Source organism: Podarcis erhardii (assembly GCF_964252035.2).
Source record: "Podarcis erhardii genome assembly, chromosome: 3".
In the NCBI taxonomy this organism is placed as follows: domain Eukaryota; kingdom Metazoa; phylum Chordata; class Lepidosauria; order Squamata; family Lacertidae; genus Podarcis; species Podarcis erhardii.
The window spans coordinates 61,731,194-61,753,105 of NC_138507.1; the positions used below are offsets into that span (position 1 = coordinate 61,731,194).

The 21,912-nt window shown below is 40.9% G+C and overlaps 1 protein-coding gene across 4 annotated transcripts in view; it reads right to left on the reverse strand.

Annotated features, from left to right (window-relative positions):
- MAP7 (microtubule associated protein 7) overlaps nt 1-21,912 on the reverse strand; it is a 97,763-nt gene that overhangs the window by 5,615 nt on the left and 70,236 nt on the right. For 3 of the 4 annotated variants that reach the window (XM_081855293.1, XM_081855292.1, XM_081855290.1), the window contains exons 6-15: nt 18,638-18,748; nt 10,714-10,827; nt 8,567-8,715; nt 8,140-8,240; nt 6,597-6,874; nt 5,395-5,578; nt 4,361-4,553; nt 2,740-2,835; nt 1,009-1,059; nt 568-610 (exon numbers count right to left, since the gene is read on the reverse strand). In XM_081855293.1, the coding sequence (XP_081711419.1) occupies nt 568-610; nt 1,009-1,059; nt 2,740-2,835; nt 4,361-4,553; nt 5,395-5,578; nt 6,597-6,874; nt 8,140-8,240; nt 8,567-8,715; nt 10,714-10,827; nt 18,638-18,748 (1,320 nt within the window). The remainder of the gene's footprint in view (nt 1-567; nt 611-1,008; nt 1,060-2,739; nt 2,836-4,360; nt 4,554-5,394; nt 5,579-6,596; nt 6,875-8,139; nt 8,241-8,566; nt 8,716-10,713; nt 10,828-18,637; nt 18,749-21,912) is intronic. The other variant, XM_081855291.1, reaches the window with a different exon arrangement.

Here is a 21,912-nt window from a genome sequence, read left to right on the forward strand (position 1 = left end):
TCCCTCTTGGTGTTAGGAAAACCTCTAATATCTAATTAGTAACAACATCATGGCTTGACAAAACAATCTAGCAAGAAATCTCTCCTTTTGCACCTCTTTTGTTTAGAAATCGTAACAGATAATTTATGCCCTTCCAATTTCATGTTTTAAAAAATGCAAATAAAAGTAATTTATGACAGTAGCATAATTACACTTGAAATCAGTGACCCTGCCATGGCAATAGATCATGTGCAGCTGGAAAGACTGATGATTTTGCCCATACTGATTAAAACTGACCCCCAACTGACTAATTATTTAAAGCTTTGGTTGATTAATCTGGCAATTAAACTAATAAAAGCTTGTATTCCTAATTATATATTTAATTGCACACTGATAATTATATATTTAATTGCACACATAATTATGTTTGTAGCAGACTATCATGTGCTTTCACATGCTTTGATTCATCATTGACTTTTCATTAAATATATTTGGACTGCTAGCTTTTAAAATTCTCTCCTACTCAAGTCATGCTGTGAATAATAATCATTTCAGAACGAAAGTAGATGCGGATCAAGAAAGTAATACCTGTTTCCTTTGCTATCTCCCCATTTTGCTGCTCATTTGATTTCTGTAAAATAAATCATTTTTTTTAAATAAAAAAGTTAAAAGGTCCACTGGCAGATAATAATAATAATAATAATAATAACAACAACAACAACAACAACAACAACAACAACAACAACAACAACAACAACAATAACAATAATAATAATAATAATAATAAAATATTTTATTTATATCCCGCCCTCCCCAGCCAAAGCCGGGCTCAGGGCGGTTAACAACAATACAACAGTACAACAGTACAACACAACACAACACTCTAAAATCATTCATTATAAATTAATTCAAATCAAACCAATGGCAACCGTTGGGCCAGAGCTCCGCAAAGAGCTCCGCAAAGATAATGTATCTATATATGAAGGTAGGAATGTTTTCTACAAAGAGAGGATGAAGTGAAGTATCTACCTTCTCTGCAGCTTCTGTTCTCCTAGTTCTTTTCATAATTTCCTCAAGACGCTGCAAGGAAAATAAAAATACCCTTTACTGTGGTTAGTCTTTAACTACATGCTGTGAACACATTGTAAACTCTCTTTTTAATGTATGTGTTCCTATACCAGATATGGAGAACCAATGGCTCTTCAAATGCTGGTGAACTACAGCTCCCATCAACCAGGACAACTGGGAAAACTGGCTGGGGCTGATGGGAGTGGGAGTTCCAACAGCATCTGGAGGGCTACAGGTTCATAGTACTGAATCGGAAACTGGTACTTACTACAGACATTCCTATTGTTGTGGAATTAAGTGCCCTGACACTGATTTCCTGAAATGAGCTGTTTCTATCTCAAGAACCCAGCAGCAGGATAAAAAGGTACAGGTAAAGGTAAAGGACCCCTGGATGGCTAAGTCCAGTCAAAGGTGACTATGGGGTTGCGGCGCTCATCTCACTTCAAGCTGAGGGAGCTGGTGTTTGTGCATAGACAGCTTTCTGGGTCATGTGGCCAGCAGGACTAAACTGCTTCTGGTGCAACAGAAGCCAGAGCACACAGAAACGCCGTTTACCTTCCCACCGCAGCGGTACCTATTTATCTACTTGCACTGGTGTGCTTTTGAACTGCTAGGTTGGCAGGAGCTGGGACAGAGCAACAGGAGCTCACCCTGTTGTACGGATTCAAACTGCTGACCTTCCGATCAGCAAGACCAAGAGGCTCAGTGGTTTAGACCACAGCACCACCCGCTCCCTACAGGGGGAGATGGCGGCAGTGGGAGGAAGATAGTGAACAAGCTGCTTCCTTGCATGCTCCCCCTCCTAGTTCCCTCCTCTCATGCTCCAGTCCCCCTTGCTACCATGTCCTCCTCTGCCATTTCCCTGTCCCCCTGAGACAGAAACATTCTCAAGAGACTTATTCCCGAACAGGCAGGATGGAAGGGGGAGGTGGCAGTGACGGATTGGCCGGGTAGCATGTAGCACCATCCAGTTTCTTTTTAACAGGCACCATCACACTATAAGCAGCAAGTTCAAAGCACATTCACAGCACTCACTGCAAAGCTTGTTTTGGGGGTATCCCTCCCTGCAAATGGGTGGAATGGAAGAGGCCACCCCTGCTGCCACACTGTACATGTTGGACTAACAAATATGAAGAGGAGCCTTGTCGTATATGCATAGATCAGGGATGGAAAAACTGTGGCCTGAGGGCCACCTGTGGGTCTTGGCCTAGTTTAATGTGGGACGCATAGAAGGGGAAATAGGGTGATAGAGGGGAAATGGGGAGGCAGAAACAAGGAAGGAAGGAAGGGGGTGCCCATTTTTGGTTTTGGCCCCACCCACCACCAGCATGTGGCCTCCAACAGATTATCCCTGATGGAATGTGGCCCTTAACAGAAAAAGATATCCCCAGAAGTATAGGTCCTCCCTGTGATTTGCAACTCTGATTGTGCAGGGTTCCAAATCAGAGGGATAATTTGTGCACGTGCAGCATGGACACATGGAGAGTGCAGGGCCAGAAGAGGCCCTCTTGTAAAGGAAGGTCCCCGGAAAATGGCTGCAGTTTCTTCTATTAGGAAATCTGGCCCTCAAACTCAACCACCGCCCATCTACAAGGCTAAATCGCAGGAAATTCCAATGGCCACTGGCCCTAATGGGAAGGTTCCAGCCACATACAAGATCTCGTTCCACATGCCCATGTGCCTTCCTGTTACCTTCTTCCTTTCCAAGCGCTCTTGTTCTTCTCTCTGGAAATGCTTTTCACGCTCTAACCGAATCTGCTCTTCTCGTAACCGAGCCTCTTCTTCCTTCTAAATGCCAACACAGCAAAGGAAAACATGGATTAACTCATCTATCAACAAACATTTGCTTATCTGCTCATCGAGTTTTTAACTAACCTGACGGTTCACTTCCATGTCTGCAATCCCACAAGCAGGCACCAAGAGGCTGTGTCAGTACAGCAGTGTTTGCATCAGAATTCTTTTCTATTTCCATACTGAAATCAGTTTCTAATAAATTTCATAAGCAGCTTACAATTGGGCCGGGGGTGGAGGGGAGGGTGCTGCTGCACATAAAAAAACCTCACTGGATGTGCAATCTCATTACTTCTCTGTATTTCAATCACAGTGCTTTGCAAATTAAAATGTGGGGTTCTAAATTCAACCCTGTGCTTCTATACAGCCTCCTCCAAAAATTAAAATGCCGATGTTCTTGCTTAAAGGACCATTCGTTTTCTTGGGAGTACATAATTCTTACCTCCACATTTACTCTTGATGTCTGTATTTATCACCAAGTACAGTACCTTCTTTTTTCTGCACATGAATGATATGTTGGGAGGATACATTGAAAACTGTGTTTAGGGGCCGAACTATACAAGATGGTAAGTGCATCTTTGTACTGAACATGCAGGTTTTAATAAATTGCACTATCTTGTGGGGGCAGTGTCTGATAATGAGTGAAATCAGAGCAGGTGCAAAGGGGGAGCTTAACCCTTTCCTCTCCTGCTGTAACCCTGAGAGGAATTACTCCTTCTGAAGGTGCTATTTGCACTGGGAGTTGCAGGGGCAGGGCACAGAAAGAGTTTTTAGAAAAGGGATTTCCCCTCGCATGTTCAAAGCAGAAATATACTGCATGGTGTGGATGTGACTCAGTCTGGATTTAACCCTGCATTAGTCCCACTGGTTTCAATGGGTCTTCTCTAAATGCTACTAAATCCAACCTTATATTTCCAAGTTAAAGATGGAGAACTGGAACAGGGAAAAGGCTAGTTTTGATCTCACTAGAAGCAAACTATTACAACAAAACCGCTAAAGCAAAAATATGAAACCCAGCATGAACCAGGAGAAACATGTTGTTGTATGCCTAGCAGAGCCTAATTTGAGTGTCTGCTGCCTCCTCCCACATTCCATCTTATGACTGTGACTAACTGGCTTCTTTTTCGCCTCCCCCACCCCTCACTTTGTTTACCATCTCATCTGAGAACTCTGGAGAACTCAAAAGCTTCCACACTATTTTGTGACATTTTGGTTGGTCTAATTAAAGTATTGCCCTAAGGAGGCAATGCTTATTGTCCAAAGTGGCTACATTAGTTTTTTGCAGGAATGCAGGGTGCCTAAATGTAGACCAGTGTGGTGCTGCGAGATGTCAGGTTTGGCCACATGAGGTGGTACAACTTGTATGTCTAAACCAAGAATTCTCTAGGGTGCTAAGGATGTTTTCATTTCTTAATTTCATCTTAAAAGTTTCCACCAGTTCAGAAAGTCACATAAGCATCCTTTAGCTATCTCTGCAATACACCCTGATAAAAATGTGAAAATCCTCTTTAATTTCTAAAACCTGCTTCTGAAGGTGTTCCATTTCCTCTCGTTCTTTCTTTTCTTTTTCTTCTGCTAGGCGGCACAACTGCTCCTCTTCTTCCTGCTTATGTTCTGCCTCTTTCTGCTTCCTCTCTGCTTCCTGTTTCTGAGCCTCCTCCTCTCGGCGAGCTCTTTCTTCCGCTATCCTCTGGGCCAGCTCCTCCTTCTTTTGTCTATGAGCATCAAGAATGAGCCTCAGAAGAATGTACAGTAGGGGAGAAACAAGCGGCAGACAGCAGCAGTTCATAACACAAAAAGTAAAAAGAAGAGTTTTCCTTCTCTGGAAACACAGAGACTCACTCATTCTTTGGGTGGACACCATTAGTAAGGGCCAAATCATACTCCTCTCTGGCCTGTACCAATTCAGAGTGCAGGGGGCAACACAAGCTGGGAGTCTACTGTGTGAGGGTTTACCAAAGTAAGAACTCCTCTTCCATGCATTCAGCAGAGGCGAATTTAGGGGAGCACGACTGGTTCCCCTGCACAGGGCGTGGCGGTGGGGGTGCCTTCCTACTTCCTTCCCAAAGCCTGGTAAGCACTGGGCTTTGGGAATTGCTGGGAGGGCTCTGACAAGGTCCTAGAATCCTCCTGCCTTCTTCCCAAAGCCTAGTTAGCACTTGCACAGCTTAGGGAAGAAGACAGGACCTTGCCCAGAGCCTTGTGACTCCTTCCCAAACCCAGTGCTTCTCTTACCCGCCCTTGGGAAGTGGCTTTGGACCGAAGGGTGTCAAATTTTGGCCTCAGACAGGGCACATTACCCTGCATTCTGTTCTCATTATGGCTGGGAAATATCTGGTTTTCAACATCACAATATATATCACCAACTAAACATCGTGATATACCCATATATCATGATTTCTGAAATAAGGTGGAACTATGTAGATGCAAACAGTAGGGCTGGGCAATATCTGGTTTTCAACATTGTAATCTGGGGGGCTATGACTCATGCAAAGAAATGTTAAGCTGTGCTAAAAGGGCATCTTCTACATCTCTTCTAAATGTTGAGATTGTCACCTTTCAGTCTCTTCCCTCTCTCTTCTTTCCTGCTCTTCCCGCTCTCGTTGTTCCCGGGCCAGCCTTCTTTTTTCGCTAAGCAACCTGGTTGCTTCTTCTGGGTCTGTTGTCCCCGCAGAAGGCTTGCTACAGATAGGAGGTGGTGAAGCAACTGAAGGAGCAGAGGGCAAAACTGGAGCAGCAACTGAAACAGTAAGAAAGGAATATTCAGCAATGCATATTCTGTGTACCTGGACATCCTAGCATCTTGGTGATATTAGAGGTGAGAGGGGGAGAGGGAGAGAGGGAGAAAGGGAGGGAGGGAGGGAGGGAGGGAGAGAGAGAGAGAGAGAGAGAGAAAGAAAGAAAGAAAGAAAGAAAGAAAGAAAGAAAGAAAGAAAGAAAGAAATTAAATAAAAAGCATCTCTAAGTGGTTTAAGAAAAACAGCATAAAATATTCATTAAAACAGTGGTAAAACAGACTTTGAAAGCAGTACACACAGTCCAATTACCAAAATCTAGAGAAATCCACAGCTAAAAAAGCACAAATACACTTATTAAAATTACATGTCTGGGTAGAGTTGCCTAAACAAAAAAGTTTTTATCAGGTGTCAAAAATCAGGAAACATTTATGCAACTTCTGTAACTAGGAGGAAATTTTAAATTGCCAAGGCAGGGTCTGCTAGCTGATGTTGAGAAAAGGAGGTAGGCAGAAGCTGCCCAGAGTGGCAGTGTAATAATAATAATAATAATAATAATAATAATAATAATAATAATAATATAAAAATAAAAAATGAGTGGTGAGAGAGGAGGGGGAGGGAGAAGCAGCAGCTCCTCCCTGCTTGCTCCCTCAGGTCCAGAGGGTGGGTGAATTAATGAGTGAACAAGATGACAGTGGCAACAGTGGTGAGGAAGGGAAGAACATGGCAGCAATGGTAGTGCTAAGGCAGCTAAGGTAGTGCTAAGGCTAAGCCCATTAAAGCAAGGGTTGCCCTCACCAAGAAGGAGGCCACTGTGGGTTTTCTTGCCTGACGGCTCTCCAAAATTTGGAGTCTCAACAAAGACAATGAATGTGAAGCATTTTGAAATCATTAAACTTGGAGGCCTGCCACAACTCCCCCCACTGGATTTAGCGAATCAAAATGGCACCCAAATGCTACCTGTTTGGAAGATGGGCCAGGGTAGTTAGGAGCACATTGGAATGCTAATAAGTTAAGTCTTACTTTGTGTGGTCTCTGTTTTACAAGGGAGTGCTTCTTGGTTTGCAACCACTGTGGGACTGAAGGTTGCTTTCGCATGGTCTGTCTTTTCTTCGGTGGTCTTCTCAGACTCCCGCTGTATTTCTTTTTTCACATTTTCCACTTTGCGGTCATTTTTGGTGGGTCGGATGTTGCCAGGGGAAGGAGGGCGTTGTTGAGCAGCAGAGATTCTGGATGATCCATGTGCTGAAACCACCTTTTTGGGTGTTCCAGGCAAGAAAGGTAAAGACCTAGAGGCATGCCTGTTGGAGCCATAAAGGAACAGTGAAAGCAACATTAATAGCTGATAACTTATCTTCAAGACTAGCAAGAGCAGAACTAAATACAGATAAGTATTTCGCTGTGAGCAGTCAGGATGAATACTGCAATCATGCTAAGAAGCTTTCCCTTTTTTCTTGCCAATGGGTAAAGATTATGCTGGCGCCATGGAAACAGGATTGCCTTCACTAGATGTAGAACAATGGGTTATTGTAACTCTGGGACTTTCCATGCAAAAGGTCCTAGGTTCAATCATTGGCATCTCCAGAGAGAGCTGAGTCTGAAACCCTGGAGAGCAGCTGCCAATCAATGGAGATGGTAACGAATGAGATGGACCACTGATCTGACTCAGTATAAAGCATCTCCCTGTGTCCTGCTATCTTCTTCCATGTCTTGCAAAGGTCAAAAGTCTGCCTCAACTGAGAGTTCTCTAATATGAGAAACTCCCTGTGGCCCAGAACCAAGCACTTCTGTAAGTAGCTCTACGCACCAAAGAGGCATTTTTCAAAAAAGCAGCCTTTCCACTGTCTCATGGCAAAGCACTTGGAACTAAAGACTACTCTCAAGAGCAATCTGTGATATAGCATGGGCTGTTCAGAGTGGGGTTGGGAAGTTACAAACCCCACTGGACATAACGAAACATGCAACAGCAACATGCAACAACAACAACAAAAACCCTGATGTGTGTAAATGAACTCTTTGGATCCTGAGCTCTGTGTGTATTTATTTATTTATAAAAGTATCTGTACACAGCCATAAAAGGATTACTATACTGCCATATCATTAAACATCAGGGTTGTTCTTCAAACATTTGTTAGCTGTACAATAGTCCTAGAATGCAAAACAAGGCAAATGAGTAGCAGCCATTTTCTTAGCTACAAGATAGCTATCATGTGGTGTGAAATGCCTTACTCTTTGTACTTTCATACAGATGTCAGCTGCATGTTTAGCAGGCTGTGGGAAGTATGCCCACTTCAGTATGTGCACGCATGATCATCCTCTGCTTACATCAGAGACAGAGTGTCCCAGTCTGGTGAGATATCACAGTCTGTTCCAATATTCTCCAGGGTCAAGTGGTTAAAGAAGGCCTTCCTGATAATCCAGAGGTGAGTGGGTAGAAAATCAGAGTAGGGCCACTCCTCTAACATTTGCACTTTCTTTCCATTTCTATGTACATTTTATTTTTCCAGCAAATACTGGCTGAAAACAGCACTTAAAACGATGCACAGACAGCCAGTCAATTACTTACCATGCAGCTGATTTGCTTTTGAAGGTAGCAGGTGAACGTGATCTTTTTTTGCCAGATGGGTTAGACAACGAAAGGACCTTTTCCTTTTCTTTTCTGCTCATCTAAAATTTGACAAAGAGGTTCAATCAGCCACATCACCTTGTGATTTAATAAGCAGTACTTTGCACATTGTGCATGGGAACAGAGATAGTACACAAAGAAAGGCAGCCTTTACTATTAAATTTGATAGTATCTGGTGTTTGGAAATAAGCATTTGCTTATTGAGGGAAAAACCTCAGCTGTTTAAAACTTCATATTCCATTAATCATCTTGTTGTCTACCAAACCCATTTTCTCTGATGAAAGCAAGCAGAGCATGTAGTCTATCATTTCTGTAGCTTTGCTTCACCACAGCTATAAGCCTATTCATAACTAATGAGCTTACTCACCCCTGCTGAATGTGTAGTCCTCCTACGTCTAACATCAGGTGTCGTGCCAAAGAGTTTTGCTCTGTCTGCTGGATTCCGACAGCTTACGGCCTTGAAGGAGAGAGGGCTGATGGGGCTGCAAGATGCTGAACGAGGACAAATGGGGATGACTAGGGTATGGGAGGTTTTTTTATGTTAAAAATTTACATAATATATACAAAGCCAAAAAGGTAAAAGGAAAGTCAAGAGAAGGAAACAGGAAGAGGAAGAAGGAATGAATGAAGGAGGAAGAAAGGAAATAAGATATTAATACAGAGAGAAAAAGAGACATGCTCAAACTAGAAAGATCACGTGATCATCCTTGGATACCTTCAGAGACATTAAAAATGGGAATAGGCCAAGTGTTTCACCACCAAGGTTACACTACTGAATTAGACTTTGTTTCTTGGATTTTTTAAATACTATACCAGTGTGTGGGTTTGTTTTTGGGGGTGGAAGTGGAGTGTCGAGTCTCAATGCATAGACTAGAAAGTTTAAGGACAAGGCAAATACAGATAACTTTTTCTTGTATGGATAAGGCAAACACTGCTTGGCTTTGTAACGTATTTCTCTCTATGAAAAGATATGGATTGCCTATCTACTGTCTACCCTAAATGTTTTTACTGTACGTATGCCTCTGAAAAGCCAATGGTCCTCAGCTAGAATAAATATTTCAAATTCTATTCTCCCATGCCTGCTAGACTACTTTTTTTGAAATGAAGTTGTAAGCGCCAGGGAATACTTAGATATTCATAAGAGGTTGTAATATAGTACCAAAATCGCCTAGCAAAGGCCTACATTAACTCTTATTATATAAGCTGTGAAATTAATCATTTCCAAACTGATATAATGAGAGAACAGGAAGTGTCATCATTCATTTGACACACTGGGTTTTGTATCAAACACCCGTGACTTTTCCTCAAGTCTTTTACGACTTAATTCACTGTGTGTGTGTGTGTGTGTGTGTGTGTGTGTTCCAGTCTGATGCCTCTTCTTTTTATCCCCCTGGAAAATTATTAATGTAGAGCAACAAGGGAAGATTTAAGGGTGACCTTGGGATAGAAATTATAGCTGACACACTGGGGAACAATTTGAGGTCATTTGTACTTTAAGATTTTGTAACACTGACGTTTTCATTTTCTATGCATTACTGTTCTCAAGCACTGGGTTCATGAGGTAGGGATGCTGAGCAAATATGTAATATGTAAACAAGGCTCTCTTTCACAAACTCTCTCACAGAAATATTTATCTCACTAATCATGTTTTCATTCTTTCTCTCTCTCTCTTAGTCCAGTAGATCATGTATGGGGAACAAGTGGCCCACCTGGTGTAGCTGGACACGAATCAGCCCCATAGCCAATAGTTCAACAACACTAGAAGGGCCAGAGATTCCCTATCTCTGAGGTAGAACCAGACAAAATAGTCTCTGCTAAATGCTCCCTATTTAATGACTAAGGACACAAGTCAGGGAAAGGTTCCCACTTTCCACTGAAAGTCAGTGGGACTCAGGCCCACAAGTAAATGGTATGGCCCCCTTAATATCTTAGGGACGTCAATGTGCTCGATTTCTGCAAAACCACTCCTCAATAACCTCTAGAACACACACACCTCTTATTTGATAGGCTAAAAACTAACATATGGCTGTGGGAGCAAGTTCCCGCTAATGGAGAAATGCTACATTCTGCTGGCAACTGGATCCTTTTAAAGAAAAGTCAAGTTAATTCCATCTATGGACAAATCAACTATACATTATGAACCTTGGACAAACTTCATTTTAAAACAGGCTTGCAGAGATATACAGTGGTACCTCGTGTTATGTACTTAATCTGTTCCGGAGGTCTGTTAGTAACAGGAAACCGCTGCTGCACCGCCAGAGTGTGACTTCCGCTCGCATCCTGGGGCAAAGGTCGCAACAAGGGGCATCTAATTCAAGGTTAGCGGAGCGCGTAACCCGCAGCATTCGTAACGGGGATGGTACATAACACAAGGTACCACTGTAGCAGCAGCAGCAGCAGCAGCAGCAGCAGTGGTGGTGGTAGTAGCAGTAGTAGTAGTAGTAGAAGAAGAAGAAGAAGAAGAAGAAACATAACTGAGTAGAGGAATTAGTTCTATAATGTTTTTCATTTTACCTGCATCTCCTGACAAGGTGGCTGCACTTTTACTTCTGGCCAAGAATGAATGTGTTGGTGTCAGTAGTCTGCTAACAACGCTGCTCTCCCATGGACTTAGCTGTAGGCGTCGAGCTGAGTGTCACCATATAAGCAAGATGTTAGATCACATGCCTTCCACAGATGAGCAGGTACCCTACAAAGAGGCTATAAACCACTGCCCCCTGGCAAGAATATTTTTATGACAAACATTAAACAGCTACAGACTCCTCACTCCATTTACTTTTTATAGTATTATTTCTATTTCACTTTTTATTGTCAACACACCTTTTCAAGAAATTGTTGGCATATATCACAGTGCTCTGATGAGCAATAGATGTTCTGGTAGTCCTGACCAGAATATATGTATTTCAATGTGAAGCGTATAGAGTGGCTTATTGTAAAAGGTTTTTAGCAAATTATTTCCACGCACCATCACTACCGTTGCTCATGTCTTTTATTTATCAGCTCTCACAAAGAAAACATTTACCACGGCCTGTTTCACACACTCCAAGAAGCTTTGAAATGCAACTGCCTCCATGTCTGTTGCTTCTTGCAATGTGCAAAAGGAAAACACATGGGAGATGCACATGTTCTACATGCATTGCATGATTTTTCACACGAAGGAGATGCACATGCTTCCTTTCAATCTGCAACAAGTAGTGGTAGAATGTGTGAAAGCTTGCCCAATAAGCTTCATCAGTCTGCTTCTCGCCTAACACAGGGTTTCATGACACACTAGAATTGCTTCAAAGTCCATTTTTCAGATGGTTATGTCACGCTTTTCACATACATGGAGAAACAATTCTTCCAATGTGGGGAAAGAAGTAATCTCTTCTGAAACTGGTATGCATTCACAGAGAAACAGACAGATAAAAGCATTATATAAGTGGATCCAGATTAAGTTAGCTAAACACAGGTCTGATTGAAACCAAGGGGACAATTTAATCACAACTTAACTTCAGTAGCCCTTGTTTCCAAGTGCAACTTAGACTTCATCTAACTCTAAAGCACAAATCACATCTCAAACTTTTCCTGGAAGGAACTTGAATGCTCCTTCTAATTTAATTTTATCACCCCGGGGAAAATGGAGTTGCAGAAGAAAATTTTTCTCACATTCATAGTAGGCTGCCTGCATAAATGCTCTTACATAATAAACTGCTGCAAAAGAGGTTTTTCGTTAATAGAACCATGTTCAGACAGATTACATAAAGTACAAAATATACTATGTATGCCCCCATTAAGGCACATCTGTGGTCATTAAAACTTGAATCTTAAAAATGCAGGGGGGGGGGAGGCATTGCAGTAAAATCTTGAGAAACATCATTTGCATTATTTCCCCCCAATGAGCTGTTCCGGGCACCACTTTTCTCTGCCTACTATGAAAGTCAGCAGATTTTATTCTCCGCCACTTCGTACACACACATTCGCTTCAATAAACTGTTCACTAGCAAAGTACAAGTTAATGGGAGGGAAAATAATTGAAAGATTCAAGGAAGAAACATTGCTGAGTACTATTGCTCTTGCTGCCCTTTCATTTCCCCGCCTCCTGCTTCTTCTGTAGCAGCACCTTGAAACTTAAGATATAGAAATACATGCTTGGAGGCAAACTGAGGGCTTGGAACCTTGCATTTTCCCTTTAACACGAATGCATGGGTGAAACTGAGTGTGGGGGAGCATTTTACCCCATTTTTCTCTCAAGTCAGACTCTGAAACTGGAAGTAGGGGGGGAAATGAGGGGAGATTTGCAAGTCATAATCAGTAGGCATGGGAAGAATTAAATATCTTTCTCCCCTACAAATTTTCCTTGGAAAACCTGAGTGAACTGATTATTTTCTAATCATTTGTTTCTCCCAGTTGTGCAGTGGTTCAATATTGATAAATAATAAAAGTAAAGTCGGCACTGTTATCTATTAGTAACTAGAAAAAGTTGTAAAAGCTAATTGCCAAGTTAACAACATAATGCATTTGTACCACACCACCCCCAAATTTTGCACCAGAAAAGCAAAACAAGCTGCACAACTTCACTTGCTATCACGAACGTTTTACATGCTTCTGTAAAATTTGCTATCAACACAGTTCTAGGCCAAAATTAGAGACCAGTGTGTGTGGTGGTGGGCTATGCACATGTATCTCTTCTGTGCATGCAGGTCCTTAAGCACTAAGAGGAAGGTCTCATTGCTGGTGCTTTCCCCCTGCCAGCAATGTAATGCCAGAGAAGAGAAGTTGTAGAACACCACAGCTTCTTCCCAAGATCAGAAATATCACAACATCCAGTTCCTCCAGTACTGGTGAGTAATAACATAAGCATGTTGGACAGGAAGAGTAACGTACAAACTGGGTCAGAGCTTCCATGCCTAGAACAGGTTAGACAGAATTGAATCTAAAGTTTTGCAGAAATAGGTTCTGAATATATGTGGTGACAGAACACACACAAATGCTGTATATGTCTAGGAGAAAAGTGGTAGGGTATTACAAAGTTATATGTTGATGGATGAAATTAACAAGCCCATTTGCCCCATATCTAAACAATTTTAATAAAAAAACCCCACTCCACATCAGCTTCTACCATCTGAAGATCAATAAAGAGAAAAGCAGAGATATTTTTCCACTGGGCAATCAAAGTGAAACTATTTGGAAGGTGAACAATTTTGACTCCAAAGCACTGTAACAAAAAGGAAGAAAAGTTCAAATGCATTGTGGTACTTTCTCCTAAGCATAGCCATGAAGAGGTTTCAGTAGGAATCAGTTAAATTTAGCCTGATGTAGGCACTATGAAAAAGGGAAGGACACTTAGCTAGGTGTTGTATAATTTCTTCAGAAAAATGAGGTCTCGAGATCCCGTTTAGTTTTCATTGACCCGAGGGGTCATGCTAGAACAATTAGGAGTAATTCTCTTGGGTTGGCTTATCAAACAGCAGTGCAATAAAATAAAATAAAAAATGTATCCATTTTTTCCTATCAAATAGAAAATTTACTTATGTCAGAAATCTAAACCCAATACATTGCTTAAAGTGGGAAAGTATTTTATTGCTCTCAGGATATTTAGTGAATATATGTTAATAAAAGATTAGATTTTAGAAAGGAAATTGCACTTTGTTATTGTTATACTACAACTACACTATTTACTGTTAAAATTGGTCTAAACAGGTAAATGAAAGAAATGGGCTAAATGGAACTCTGGAATGGAACTTTTCAAAAACATCAGTGACTATTCAGATTTTGTAAACAGCACCAGAATATTTATGAACTCAGGATTCAGGTCTAACTGAAATGTGTGCTACATCCCCAGTAAAAGGTTTTGAACATATATTTTATGTTTTAGAGCAAAAAGACGGAGCTATTTGATTTATTTATTTTTTACCCATCTGAATTATGTGCACTGTGGAAGCCAACAGTGAAGCTAAGGGCCACCTTTTCCTTTACCTACTAGAGGCATAATTGAAAAATTAAATGCAAAATGCAATTGTGCAAAAGTATGCTAGCATTTTATACGGTTAACAACCAGTTTTCTGAGCAATTAAAATAGTTGTACTCAATTTATTGTATGCATAAGAGACAATGTGTGATAGAGACAGAGTAGACCCACTGAAACGAGTAAGTCCAATTATTTCAATTGGTCCTTCTGAGTACCATTAACAATGGATAAATTTGTGTCATATGGAAACTGCTACATATACAGAGCATATGAAACTGCCTTGTACTGAACCCATCTGTGTCTATTAGTCCATCTAACTAAATATTTCAGCCAGGGTTTCAGATAGGAGTCTTACCTAGCCCTACCTGGAATGTAGGTATTGCCCCAAGGACCCTGTGCATGCAAAGCTTGTGGCCTGTCACTGAGGGATAGTCCTGTGTGGTGTTACCTTAATGCATCCATCAGTGGAAAACTACTTAGGGTGCTCCAAATGGATGGTGGGTATAGACAACTATTTACTTGGAAAGTTGTCACCAACCAGCTAAATGGCAAGGACAAATTTGCCACTTTCAGTAGTTCCTATTTGGCCTCTTTGATATGTCTTATATCAGGTTGCAGAACCTGTGCTTTCAAAGAACCTTGGGCTTTGCAGACAGTACAATTTATGTTGATCTCAATATGATCTCACCTTCTGGACAGGCACAGATTACACTATGTGTGGGGTTTGTGGAGAGCCGATGTGCTGAGTCCACCCACGCAATCTAAAAACAAAGCCAGTTTGGCTACAGTCCTGCAGTTGGTTCAGAGAGCTATTTTTCATTTTCTGTACAATATGTTTTTTCTACTAATCCTGTTGTGAAATCATCATGGAGCTAAGTAAGTGGAGTGGGTGTGTGTGAGAGATCCAAAAACTAGTACTATTTATTATGCATAGGGAATTTATTTCTGAGTAAACATCCATAGGATAAGACTGAAAGTTCCCCTCATATTTTGAGCTGGGAGTCTTTGTTGGGTGCAGGATCTGTTGAGAAAAATTTAATAAAATGCCCTAGCTTTATAGCCATGCTTCTGCACACCACAGCTTAGCTCCTGAAACTAGCCTGGCTAAGGGCCATCTGGCGTCTAATTTGTGAGGCAACGCCATTTTGGGGAGCAAGGGTGGGGAACTGCTGGCTCTCCAGGTGTTCCTTGACCACAACTCCCAACATCCCTGAGCACTGACGTACGACAACATCTGGTGGGCGACAGGAATCAGGTTTTCGTTCTACACCATAGATGCCGCACAGCCACAAGAGCAGAGGACAAAGGGTGCACACATAAAAATACAGCGGAGCACACATAAAAATATAGTAGATACACACACAAACACACACACACAGAAAATGTGGCTCAATAGACTTTTTCTTCCCCTCACATAATACCAGAATGAAGGATCAGCCAACAAAGCTGAATGATGCGAGGATTCAGGACAGACAAAAGCAATTACTTTTTCACAGAGCACATACTTAAATATGGAAGGCACTGCTGGAAGACATGACAGTCACCGACTTGCATGGTTTAAAAATTGCGTTGGACAAATTCATGGATGAAAGTATCCATGGCTACTAGTTACAATGGCTGTGTACCTCCTCCAGTACTGGGGGGAGTATGCCTCTGAACATCAGCTGCTGAAGCTCATAAGCAAGCTTGCTCCTCTTGTACTCATGCATTGCTTGTGGGCTACCAACAGCCATCTAGTATGCCACTGTGAGCAGCAGTATACTGGACTAGTGTTGGCCTGGTCTAGCCAGGCTCTTCTTGTGTTAGAATAATAGAATTGTAGAGCTGGAAGGGACCACAAGGGTCATCCAGTCCACCCCCTGTAAGGAATCTTTTGCCCAACGTGGGGCTCAAACCTACGACCCTGAGATTAAGAGTCTCATGCTCTACCAACTTAGTAGCAGATGCAGCAGATGTAGTGGCAAATAGGAAAAAACTGGAATTCTTTTGTATAGCTCTGCCAGCCATACATTTGTGTAATGGAGGGGGAGAAGATAGATGACAATCTGACCCTTTAGGGGGAATACATAATGGATAGTCCTTAAAAGTGCATTTAATTCTTCGGGTATCTCAAAAGATGCTTGTGTTTAAAAGGCAAATATGACACTTGGCTCCAATTCATATTTAAAGCCATGATCCAAAAATGCAATTTAGGACTACAGAAGAGCTTTTCCATACATAGTTTTCCTCCATTTAATACCAGTGTCACATCATGTCATGTCAGAAGGAAAACTGCTTTTGAGACTCAGTTTCAAAGGCAGCTTGTCAAATAGTGCACAAGGATGCAGCAATGGGAGGAGGGTGGAGAGTTAGCTCTCACAGTGGCCCAGCTCACTGCTCTAGATCAGAGATGGGGAACCTCAGGCATTGTGGCCAAATACAGCTCTCTAGACCAGGCATAGGCAAACTCGGCCCTCCAGATGTTTTGGGACTACAACTCCCATGATCCCTAGCTAACAGGATGAGTGATCAGGGATGATGGGAATTGTAGTCTCAAAACATTGGAGGGCCGAGTTTGCCTATGCCTGCTCTAGACTTCTCTACCTGGCCCATGAAATCCTCCACAGGCCGCACCCCTTTCTAGCTCTGCTTTGCACCCTGATAGTTTTTGCCAGGATGGAATGTGTCCTTGAACTCTGATAATAGATCCAAGATAGAGAGAGGTATATGAGACAAACTAGCTGTACTACTATACATAGAAGGGGAAATACATCTGAGACTCCACCCACTTTTGCTTCTGGCTCCACCCACCACTGGTATAGTTCCTGTCAAAGCATTCTCAAAAGCAATGCCACCAGGGCTATGAGAGCTATAATCTCTGATAATACGAAGAAACCTAGCTGGTAAAACTCTTAATGACACCCAGGTAGCTCTTCAGAACCCTTTCTTGTTCCAACAACTGAAACTGGGAATCTAAAGGACCAAGTTTGGTAGGACAAGAGTCAACTTTGAAAATCGCTCTGCATTTTCACAGCAAAACTAGGTTTCCACATTCATTTAAATGTTACACGAACACTTCTGCCTGAACATACAGAAGTCTAAATTGTCATGGAATGGATGTACTGGGGAACTGGGAAAGTAAGTTTAAGGAGAGCGCTTTTCAGGAGCAAAACACATGCGATTACAACCACTCCTTTCAAAGCTCAATTCGTGATTTGCAAACGGGCACACTTATCTACAAACACCACTTGCAATAAATAGGAAGTGTGTATCTCTTTTCTGGCTTCCAATACATTTTATCATAAATCTTAAACAAACTTTTTTTTAAGAGAAGAGTTAACTTTTTGGGGGGAGGGAATCTTTGAAAGTTTCTGTGCATTAATATAGAAAAGAAATAAACTATTTTTCTTGTGTAAGAACAATTTCTTGAGAAATTGTACTTTGCTACCTAAAAGGTTGTTACAGCCAGATCAGTCACTCTTTGACAAGGTTTCAAAGCTACAGCATATGAACTGTCAGCCTGGCATACAACACAGCATGGGGACACATATATTGCCATACATGCAGAAAAGCACACACAAATACTGAAAGCAAACCCCACAGATAGCAAAGACATAATCAGAACAATCCTACACATGTTTACCCAAAGCAAGTCCCATTGAATTTAATGGTACTTACTCCCAGGTAAGGGTGTATAGGATTGCAGCCTGGGTTTACCAAACATATGAGACCTTCCAACCAGTTTCACAATGCTATCTTAAAATAATTGATAACCTTTTAAAAATATATATATAAATAAATATCAACCTATATTTTAAAAATGAGTATCTGCAACAAACCAGATTACAACACTGTGGATATTTTTGGTTAACACTGAGATAGTATATTTCATCTATTGGTTTCTAAGCAACGAACATATGAGACAGACCCCATTTTTTGTTCTATATCCAATAAGACATTAAAATGAAAGAAACATCTCATTTAGCTGAATGCCCCCCACCCCCGGCCAAAATACTGAAATATGATTTGGAATAAAGCTTCTCTTTCAAATCAAGTCACTGTGTAAGATCACAGAGTCACTGAATATCCAGTTTCTTACCCAACTTAAGCCAGTTATCTGAATGCCCTGGAGAAATTCAATAACTTGTTTTTAAGTGGTTAAAAAAATATAAAATGACCAAATGAGTATGGTCTAATGGTGATGTTCAAAAAATTAAAATGGATTCCATGCAGTATGGAGAGATAGATGAGCTGGTTCTTTAGTTTTCAATTCATTTACTAAAAAACCTGACAGAAGCACTGCTTTTAGCACTTGCTAAGTGTACCGATTCAGGCAAGTTTCAATATTTCAGATATGTGGTGTTTTTTTTCTTTCCAAAACATGGTCTTGTGTTGGAAGCTTTTTTCTTTCCTCTTTGCCATGTAAATAAAATGCCTTTAATAGTTGCTGAGGTTTTACAGAACATTTTAGCTCTTTCCTTTCAGTTGTTCCTTTTAAAAAAACTGTACCTCTGTCTGGAGAATTTAGTAATGTTGCAGATGAGGAGGAGAGTCGCTTGTTAATGACTGGATCAACATGTTTCGAAAGGTTCATTGTTGAAACAGATCGCCTGTCTGGATCTAAAACAAATGGAAATAATGCTAATTGACAGCCCACATGCAGAAATGCAACTTCCTAGTCCTCTAGAGGGAAAAGTATACCAGAGTAATAGGTTTTCTTCCTATCAAATGGCACCTTTAACAAACAGGAAGGACTTTCAGGGGACTTTGTAGGTGACTCAAAGACTGGGCACAAAATGATATAATGTCAGGTTGCCATCATTATTCATTCAGCCAAACAAACAGCATTTTAACGAGACAAATCTGAATGAAATGGCAATAAATAAACACAATAAGATTTCCATGGCTATCTCATTGTGCTTACAAAAAAGGTGATGCAGTAAGCCTGGAGGAAATATGAGGAAATGATAGAGAAGCATTGACATGCCTACCCATATTTGGGCTTTATAAAAACAAATCTGTTTAAAAAGAGCATTTGGCTACTAAGTTCTGGTTTGCATGAACAAACCTTGGCTACAGCTCATGGTTAAGGAGGAGAAAGTTTTAACCACAGGCCCTGATTCAGACAACAGACTAAGTGTAAGCTTGGTGTAGCCCAGCATGTAGTAGGAGCAAAAAAAAAAAAAGACATAGCAGGGGCAAAGGGGATGCAAACTTCTTTCCAGGAGCCTGAATTTTCAGTCTTGGTAAGCCACATATTAGCTTATGTGTCATGCAAACCAGAAGGAAGTAAGTCTTTTGACCAGGATGCTTCAGAATCATGAGCACCTGTATTATTAAGATGAGACAGGAGTGAATACAGCCAGCACACTATGCCAAGAAAGGAGACCAAAGAAGGGGACCAAAAGTTAGGCAGACTCAAAGTTCTAAGAATTCCTGTAAATAAATTATAGAGGATATAAAGCTGATTTAATGGACTTTGTTTTTTTAATTATAAAAACTATTTATATACTGCTATAGTTAACATATATAAAATTTTTAAAAAATCCATAAGTATATGAGAACTTATTTGGGCAGAGGCTTGCACAAATCTAACCCTGTGCCCTGAAGCAAATAGGGATATCTGCCCATATTTGCTGTTTGTTTATTTTATGTGTGTTTCATACGTTAATGCGATTGTTTTATTTTATCATTGTCTGAAAAGGTGGGATATAAATTTAAATAACAAATACGTAATTTTGAGGGTTCTTCCCCCAAAGGGAAAAGTTGGTGTCACATACAATAGATGCCTTACCAAAAGCATCCATTATTGAATGGCCATTTGGACAAATGTCATACTATCCTAATCATTCCAGCCATTATACCAACACCTATATGCTGCTTTTTATTAGGACTTTTTTCATTGTCCATATCCACTTTTTCTTATCCTCTCCACCATTTACACTAGCATGATATACAATCCTAGCCATTTTGCAATCCTAGAGTGAAATTTCTCCTCCGCCACCAGCCTTTTTAAAAACAAAAAACAGGATAGGCCAGAAAAATCTGCAATTTTAGTATGACATTCTTTTTTCTATAACAGAAAATAAGCAACTAGTAGTGTGAGGAGAAAGCATGGGGGCTGGGAGGGGGGGTTGCAAAAAGCTGTTGTGAGTGGTGAGAGAGGTTAGAAAGGAAAAATGAAGAAGTGCTAGGAGAGAGCACTGAAGCAGACATGACCAGAATGCCATCTGCCACGTGTGTTTGGATAGACAGAAACTGCATGTATGGAGAGAGGGGAGGGAGGAGTGAATGGTAATCTGAAGGGCAATCTGCAGCACACATACTTTGTAATGGGGTTTATTTTACTTTCCCTAAATGCTGGCTTGGTTTGAGAATGCACTATCACGCTGCATCACCCTTCTCTTCCAATGCTGCAAAGTCAGCAGCTGTGCTATGCTGAGAACTTAACAGTTACTTCAAGAGCACGGAAAGGTAAGCGCACAGTTTAAAGGGATTTCAGTTGTAAATGAGAGGTGGGAAGTGGGGAGAAAGGAGGATAAAAAAAAGAACTGAACAACTATATTCCCCCAAAAGGAATTTTGAAAATGTTGTTTGCTTCTGAAAGTGGGGGGGGGCGGGGGGGGAGAAGAGTCCAAATACTGTATATAAACAGAATTCCTTCAAAACTGTATGCTGTATTTTGAGAAGCTGTGCCACATTCTTTAAGTCACCCAATAATAGCTTGGTAAATATGAAGACGGCAGGGGCTATCTATCAGCTCTAGTCTATGCGGCAAGTGTTAGGCATGCACTGTCTCTAACGAAGGATGGTTTAGTTACTGGTGTACTGGTCCTATTCTGAGGAGATAAGCTACTGGTGATAAAAATAAAACCAACAAAATCACAGGGGTTTATGTACCGGGTTTTCTAGCACCACCCAGAGGTCTGAAGTGGTACTCCAAGCCTGCTAAATCGAGAAAGGTGAATGATGATTCAACAAAATAACCTAGGGACAGAATGCAAGACAATGATTTTCAAAAGTAAAGAAAAATTTAAAAGGCAGCAAACAAGTTATAAAGAGAGAAGCAAAGAGAGTAAGTAAAACATTGTTATGGAAAAGCAACTGTTTATTGATTTTGCAACACAATGAAATTAGTAGTAATAGGAAGTACTTGCTCTTGGTAAGCGCAATGATACACATATTTATTTCATGATAAAGGCAGTAACACCCATTATTGAGCTTGTGTAGAAGAAAGTATTCGATATATAGGCAAATGTTAAAGCGTACTGGGCATCTCTTTAGAATTAAAGCCATCACATGACACCTGCATACACAGAATGCGCTTGGGGAAAATACTGCATGATTTATTTTGTACCTGATATTTTGTCAAACTGAACTTTTTCAGAGGAAAGGAGAAAACTACTTAAAAAGCTTTTCAATATTAATGAATATTAGTTATGCTGATGAGTGGACACGCCACCCACCCACCCCAAACACTGGCTTTTAAAGCAGCAACAAAATAAACCCCCACTTCTACTTTTTATATAAGAATTCACATTGTTTCCCTAAATACTCATATTAATAAAGTTCGGCAAGTACATGAGTTTTCAAAAGTTTGTCTTAGACCGAAAGACTGCTGGCACACACACACAAGGTCAGAGAAGAGACAGGCAGAAAGAGAGCGAAAGAGACGAACAAAGCAAATTAAGTGCAAATACAGATGGAGGGAAAAAGAGCAGTCAGTTCTTAAAGCATTAGTTCAATTTCTCATTTGTAAGTGCTTAGGCAGAAAAGGCAAGAAG